The sequence below is a fragment of the Nicotiana sylvestris genome, chromosome 6, assembly GCF_000393655.2.
Source record: "Nicotiana sylvestris chromosome 6, ASM39365v2, whole genome shotgun sequence".
Lineage (NCBI taxonomy): Eukaryota > Viridiplantae > Streptophyta > Magnoliopsida > Solanales > Solanaceae > Nicotiana > Nicotiana sylvestris.
Window position 1 is genome coordinate 147972261 of NC_091062.1, and position 7965 is coordinate 147980225.

The window sequence follows — 7965 nt, forward strand, 5'->3', positions numbered from 1 at the left end:
TCAAGGCAAAAAAAGCATTCATCCGGCATTGAAGTCACTGGTGTGTCAAGAACAAGAAGACAACTTCACTAAGGATCAGTTTCTAAACGAGTTTTATGTACATCCATAGTTGAGTTGTAATCTTGTTATTTGTTCATCATTGTAATTCCTAGTTTGCTTTTTTAGAAGCGTTGTCATAGGAACAAACCAAATTCGTAAACTTCATAATTTATGTTGTGACTATGGATAGTCATAAGTTAAATCCTTTGTAACTAGGAGAGTTATAGAGTGGCTTGTGGTGGTTGCATCACAAGTTAGTTTGAAGTCTTTGTAATAGGGTGTTTGCAAAGTGACTTGTAATAGGTAGATTATAAGTTAGTAGAGCTAAAAGCCTACAAGAGTAGTTCGTAATTTTTTGATCCCCTTGTGTGGGATTTTTCCACGTAGAAAATTTCTTGCCTTCTTTACATTCAGTCTTTACTGCGTTCTATGTTTCAGTCTCATAGAGGACCAGGTACTCTATCGTTTGGTGGACTTACATAAACTAACATTTGGTATCAGAGCAGGTTTCTCCTATCAGGCTAACACTTAGGAAGGATCCTCAATGGCTGCTCCACTAAACTTTGAAGAAGGACAATCAACCTAGATTCAATGGTCAACACTATGGCTGGTGGAAGACCCGGATGCACGATTTCATGATGGCAGAAGATTCAGAGCTGTGGGATATCACTTGTGATGGTTCACATGTTCCCATGAAGAAACTTGAAGAAACAGGACCATTGGTGCCCAAAGGGAGAAGAGAGTACAACGACACTGACAGAAAAGCTGTAGAAAAGAACTATAGTGCCAAGAAAATCTTGATGTGTGGCATAGGACCTGATGAGTACAACAGAGTATCAGCTTGTGATACTGCCACAGAAATATGGGAAGCTTTACAAACTGCACATGAAGGAACTACTCAGGTCAAACAATCCAAGATCGACATGCTCACCACTAAATATGAGCTCTTCAGGATGAAGGACGAGGAGTCTATACAAGATATGCACACCAGATTCACCTTCATCATAAATGAGCTTCACTCACTTGGAGATGTCATTCCCAGAAACAAGCTTGTAAGGAAAATTCTTAGTGTTCTACCTGGGTCTTGGGAAAGTAAGGTAAATGCTATTACTGAAGCTAAAGATCTATAGACTCTGACTATGGATGAATTGATTGGTAATCTGAAAACATACGAGATGAAAAGAAAGAAAGATAGTGAAAGAAGAGAGCCTAAGAAGGAAAAGGACCTGGTGCTTAAGGTTGAAAGTAGTGATTCAAGTGATGAAGATAGTGACATAGCCTATCTTACTAAGAGATTTCAAAAGAAGGTTCGAAGAAATGGTGGCATACCAAAGTGGGGCAGTTCAAGTAAAACAAGGAACAACGATCTCTGTCACAGGTGTGGAAAGTTAGGGCATTTCATCAAGGATTGCCCACTCGTGAAATAGGAGCAATACAAGCAAAATCTTGACAAAGCAGGAAAAAGGAACCTGGTTCCAGATAAAAGATTCAATCGAAAAAGTGCTGCAGACAATATCGTTAAGCAGGCTCTTATTTCTTGGGGTGACTCCTCAAGTGAATCCGAAAGGGAATCAGATGTAGAAAACAGTTCCATGATGGCAGTGGAAACTGAAGCAACAAAGTACAATTCACTGTTCGCGCTGATGGCACAGTCAGATGATGATGAAGAATATGAAGACGATGAGGTAAACTTTAGGGATGTTCAGAGAAATCTGAAATCCTATTCTTCTAAGAAGCTAAGATCTTTATCTAATGTCCTAATTGATGCCTATTATAGCCTTGTAAATGATAAGGAGATTCTAACCATAGAACTAGGAGAGGCCGAACAATCTAGAGATGATCTAGTGGTATATGTAGTGGACTTAAATGAGACCATAGCTAATCTTGAACAAGAGAAGGAAGCCCTGAATGAAAGAATAACTAGTGTGGAAAACGAGAGAGACGATCTAATGGTAGTAGTTGTTGATCTAAAAGAAACAATAGAAGGTCTTAGCAATGAGAAATACACTTTAGAAGAAAAAGTTGCATCTACTGAAGAGGAAAGGGATGACCTACAAGTGAAATGCACTGATCTAGAGGAAACCATTGAGGGATTTAATAGAGAACATAGGAATGTAAGTCTTGGGAAAAGGAAGGAAGTAGCCAGTGAGTCACACATCATGCTTGAAAAGGAGTTAACTGTTGTAAAAACCAGTCTCTGCAGTGAACTCGAGAGGAATCAACAACTCCAAACTGAGTTGGAGAAAGTAAGAAATGATCTTGAGAAATCCCTGAAGTGGACCTGGTCCTCAGATGTTGTCACTGCCATGTATCTCAATAATAGTGGGAACAAGCAGGGCATCAGGTTCCAAAAGGAGAAAACTCCCTACAACCTGCACATCAAGTATGTCACTGTACCTGATAACTGGCTATGTACCCACTGTGGGAACAATGAGTATTTTAAAGAAAATTGTCAGGCCAGGGTTCAGTCTGCTCAGAAGAACAAAATGTTTACTGATAAAGTGACTACTAACAAAGGACCAGGTACCACTCGCAAAAAACGGATGTTGCCTGCATGGACTAGGAAATCCCTCATTCATCCTTTTTATAATAACAAGGGACCCAAACTAGTTTGGGTTCCTAAATCTAACCCTTGATGTGCATGTGTAGGGAACAATGAGAGGAAGCAAACTGCGATGGACTATGGACAGTGGATGCTTAAATCACGCAGCTGAAAACATCATGAATCTCTTCTCACTGAAAGCCCTGTAGGAAGGGAATGTATCCTTGAGAAGAAAGTAAAGGGTACATTCTTAGTGAATGAAAAGGTAGAAAGGTTCCTTTGGCACTCGAGTGGGAATGATCATTATGTGAATGGCCTAAAAAAGTGCAGTCACCAATCTAATAACTTGCCAAGTAGTCTCAGTGAACAAAGGAAACAAGAACAGTCACTCCTAATAATCATTAATCTCCACAAGCTGGCGGTATGAGATGAGTGAAGTCACAACCATGGCATGACTGTTTGGTATATGCAAACTTCTCACCTACGAATAAATTAACTCAACCGGACCTGGTCTGTGGTCTGCCAAACTCAAGTGTCACCTAGACATGAGTTCACTAAAATGATGGAGGAGGGGGAGAAGGGATCACGCACAATTTCTCAACACCAAGGATTCAACAGCAAAATGGCGTAGCTGAAAGAAAGAACGGAACTGGAAAATGTTGCATGGACCGTACTCATCGCCTATGGAATCTCCAAGAGATTCTGAGCAAAAGGAATGAATATTGCTCTCTACTTTGAGAACAGGTGTCGGACCAGGTCCTTCATAAATCAAAACTCACTAGGAGCTCCCAAATTGGAAGAAAATGCCTTGTTCTTGACAACATGAAGGATCAACTTGGGAAGCTCAATGCAAAAAGATGAGCGAAAGAATCCTTCTGGGGTACAATCCACAAAATAAGGCCACAAGGTCTCCAATAAAGAGAGCACTAAATGGTAGGAGATGCTCATGGGGTATTCAACAAGACACTCTCCCTTGCCAAGAAAGAAACAGTGAGGATCAATATGATGAACCAATCTTGTCTCTGGGAAATATCTGAGGCTTCAAATAGGGAGTATGATAAAGTGAGCAAGATAAAGGAGACTGGCAAAAGACAACGCAACATCATTCTCCACGTTTCACAAAGAACCTGGTATGTCACCTACTACTACTGAAGCTGAAGGTGGAATAAAGATGCAGCTTATGGCACTACACAAGCAGCAGAACACAAAGTGTAGGGAAATCAAATCAACTTCCATATCTCTCTCTTCAATCAACTTCTGTCTCAAATTGGAAAACCAAAGTGCAAATGTCATGATTCATGCCTCATCTTTTGGGAGACAAGGAAGCAAAACGGAATGACCTCATCAACAACTGGAGATAAATTTCAAACATATTGAAGGGTGGGATTATCTTCTGAGGGTCAATATGAAGAAGGGATTGATCGATGGAAAGCATTGCAGAACAGAAGACCAAACTCCAGATATCTGCATCAAAGCCTCAAGTGGAGAATATTCCGGATAAATCAAGGTGAAGACGGAGTCGCAAGAAACTAATGAAGTACCGGTTCCTCCATCTGTTAGCTGTGTAAGACACCGTCAGGTAAAGGTAGCTAAAGTGTTTTCTGACCAAGCCTAACTCACATCAATACCGTTGTAAGTAAACACGCATGACGATCATAGAAGCTAAAGGAACGGCTATGAACTTCGAGAGGGGAGCTGCTAAAACTGTGTTCAAAAGATTGCTCTGGCATCAGGCTCCTGTATCTCAGGTTAGTAGTAATGTGCTTAATTCTGCATGCCCTCTCTAAACAAAAAATATATATACTTTGTAAATCAATTGTCATATCATCCGACTTTTCAACATCTGTATGTCATATCTTGTCTTTCAAATCCTTTCATCCGCTCTGCACGGTAACACTTCCCCACAAACCTACCGCCGTTTTCAGGACTATTTAAAACCTATTTTGCTCTCCACTCATTATTAGCCTTCTTCCAATAAAATCTTCTCTCTCTCACGACAAGTCATCAACCTTCATCTCCTTTGTATAGCTAGGATATTCTTCCTATTTCTCACTTTCTCTCTCTACTCATCTACCAAGTACTCATCTAATGATAATCGAACAATCATCTCATTCTCCCTCCATTAACACTACTCCCACTTTGTCATTTTCCTTGAAATCATCCCCAAAGCATCATTATTTCACACCTTCTACTAGCTTAACCACTTCTAGTTCTTCCTCCACTCCTAAAGTTTTTCTATTTTTGATAAACCCTATTTACCACTATTTTGAGAATTCTATGTCTAGTCAATCCTACAAATTCATCAAAGATCACACAGGAGGTTTTACTCCTCGAGTATCAGAAGCCCCTGAGGATGACCCTGACCAGTATCTAAACTCCTCCATATTGGACTCAGTGATTCTCAAGGAGTCACTAGAAAAGGAAACATCTCATAACATCATGGCTATAGCTGCTGAGAGCCTGATGAATGAAAGAGTATATCTCTCTTCTGAGTACCAAGGGGAAGAAATTCCATTCATAGGAGATGTAAGAACCACAGAACTCCTCGACTCCTTGGCTCATGATATATTCTCAGAAAAACCTTCTGATGAACTTGATTCACTTCCATGCAAACTCACTCCTGCACCTCCTATTCATTCCAAGCTTTTGGAGTCTTCCTCCAAATCACCCATCACCAGGTCACTACAGTAAGAGAATTTTGAGTCTTCATTGCAGAAAAGTAAGAGGAGTGTCAAGACAAGGAAAAAGAGGAAAATGAATCCAAAGGATTTCATTAGGAGTGTGTCAGTAAATCGGACAGACAAAGATGCTTCTAGGGAACCTGGTTCCTTAGTGCTACTGTGGGGGCAGTAAGCTGGAAAGGAAAGTCTGCCGAAGGGTCTAGCAAACAAAAAGGGGAAACCGTTAAGGAACCTGGTTCAACAAGGTCCATGACCTGTGATGGTGTTCTGTGGCAGCAGAGATTAAGAACTCAAAAGGTGTTGTGGGGTCGAACATTTGATCCAGCAATTTCGGAGATGGCAGGTATGATACAAATTCTAGAGATTGTGGAATTTCAACAATGGGAACACCTGTTTGAAGGGAGCATGCCTCTGGTGTACGAAGATGCAGTACAAACCTTCTACGCATCTCTTTTCACTGTTGAGGGGGATCACATCTGTGCGCTTGTAAATGGAGTGGATATTGTACTCGATGCTTCAACATTGGGAAAGATTCTCAGAATTCCGTGTGAAGGTGTGTCCTCAGTTAAGGATGTCTGTGGAATAAACTTTCGGAGAGCTACCATGAAAGAGCAAGCTATTCAACAGGGGGAACAGGTCCATAAGAAAGTATTGCTTCCTGAGTACCAGCTTCTCTTTAAACTGGTTAATAAAATACTCTTACTCCTTTCTGAGAGACGTTCCATTGTTATAAAATCGAATTTAGTCCTGATGGAAGTGCTTGATGATTTTGTACCAATCAATTTGCCAGCAATCATGATAGATCATATGCAGAAGGTGGCAAATTTTAAGGGTGGAAATCATGGGTTACCTTATGGCTTTCTCCTCACTCAGGTGTTCAGATTCTATAAGGTCCCCTTGGGAAATCCCAGAGTGGGAACACGCAAGCATACCTTCTCTAAAACCACTCTAGAAGAATGTGAATGTATAGAAAAAGTTAGTGGAAGTATCTCGAGCATTTCTCAGCTGATAAATGCTCAAAACGTAGCCTTTGAGGAAGTAAGAAGGCTGAGGCTCGAAATGCCATACTGGAAACTCAGCTTAGTCAAGCAGCTAAGGGACTGATTCTGTACATGAGGAGGTTGCCCGACTGAGAAATGAAAATGAGAGACTACAGGCTCAATTACTTGAAGAACAACTGGCTACAAATGCTAGACTGGACCTGGTTCTCAAAACCATTGTCGTCTCTTCCTCCAAGCCTCCTTCCTTTAGTGTTCCCTAGGATCCTCTTAGTGTCAAGCTATTTTTGCTCCAACATCCTGTGGTTGTTGTTTTACTTTTGTTTACTTGTTTTTGTGATGGCATGTTGAACTTAACCATTACTGCTCCTGACTTGCTCAGTCCAATGTAAACATTAATAAAACAACTCCCTTTTTTTTGCTTGTACAATACTGTGCTTCTCTGACTTCTCTTTTCTATCATGTTGTGTGCACATATATGGCATGAGCTAGCTGTGTTAGACTTCTTTATGCTTATTACCTACCTGTGCTCTTCTTCATAGATGTTCTTTTTAATGATGCCAAAAGGGGGAAGGTTTGTTAGAGGTAGGTGAGAATGCTTGTGTAGGTGGTGGAAAAAAAAACAAGTCCGCGATTAAAGGGGAACTTCGTGTAGTTTTGGCATCTCATCTGGTTACTTCTGCTCTAAATAAATACTATCCATGCCTAAGTTTGTCATTAAAAAGGGGGAAATTGATGGGTTTTCGATGTCTTAACCTTATGCTTCTTATGTTTTGATCATCTAATAAACTTGTCGTGAAGAACCAGATGGAGAACCTTGTCCCACAGGATACACATCTCATGTGAACTGGTCAAAGTCGTAAAATCAGCGAATCGATGAACGACCACAAGAAGGAACACAATAGGGACCCGATGCCTTGGTCCCTTAGGGTTCTCCAACAAAAGCACAAGTCAGTGACTGTATGCAATCAATATAAAGAAAAACGCAACAGGGACTTTCTCCCTTAGAGTTCTCTGACAGAAGTACAAGTCAAGTACACAACTGGAACGTAGCAGAAGAAATTGACCATCTGGCAACTGTTACAGAAGAGGAACACAACTTGGATCGGGTCCGTTGGTGTGTCCTGACAAAAGTACAAAGTCCACTATCCAGTTGGAATGCAACTGCCCAGAAGTGGCTGTGCAGACAGAGCAACAGTCACTTCTCACTGGGAAGAAGTATACCAAGAGTTGACATCACTATCTATTGTGATATCTTTTGTGATAAAACAACCTGGTGCAAGAAACACTTCACTTGTGCATTCAGTGATATTCTCTCAAGGCAAAAAAGCATTCATCCGGCATTGAAGTCACTGGTGTGTCAAGAACAAGAAGATAACTCCACTAAGGATCACTTTCTAAACGAGTTTTATGTACATCCATAGTTGAGTTGTAATCTTATTATTTGTTCGTCATTGTAATTCCTAGTTTGATTTTTTAGAAGTGTTGTCATAGGAACAAACCAAATTCGTAAACTTCATAATTTATGTTGTGACTATGGATAGTCATAAGTTAAATCCTTTGTAACTAGGAGAGTTATAGAGTGGCTTGTGGTGGTTGCATCACAAGTTAGTTTGAAGTCTTTGCAATAGGGTGTTTGTAAAGTGGCTTGTAATAGGTAGATTATAAGTTAGTAGAGTTAAAAGCCTACAAAAGTAGGTCGTGG

The 7965-nt window shown here is 40.5% G+C and overlaps 1 protein-coding gene across 1 annotated transcript; it reads left to right on the forward strand.

Annotated features, from left to right (window-relative positions):
* The first annotated feature begins 677 nt into the window (after positions 1-677).
* On the forward strand, positions 678-2753 carry LOC138871445 (golgin IMH1-like). The gene is made up of 4 exons (XM_070149324.1): positions 678-941; positions 1170-1346; positions 1467-2562; positions 2689-2753. The coding sequence occupies exons 1-4, from the start codon at positions 678-680 to the stop codon at positions 2751-2753; spliced, it is 1602 nt and encodes a 533-aa protein (XP_070005425.1).
* The last annotated feature ends 5212 nt before the right edge of the window (positions 2754-7965 follow it).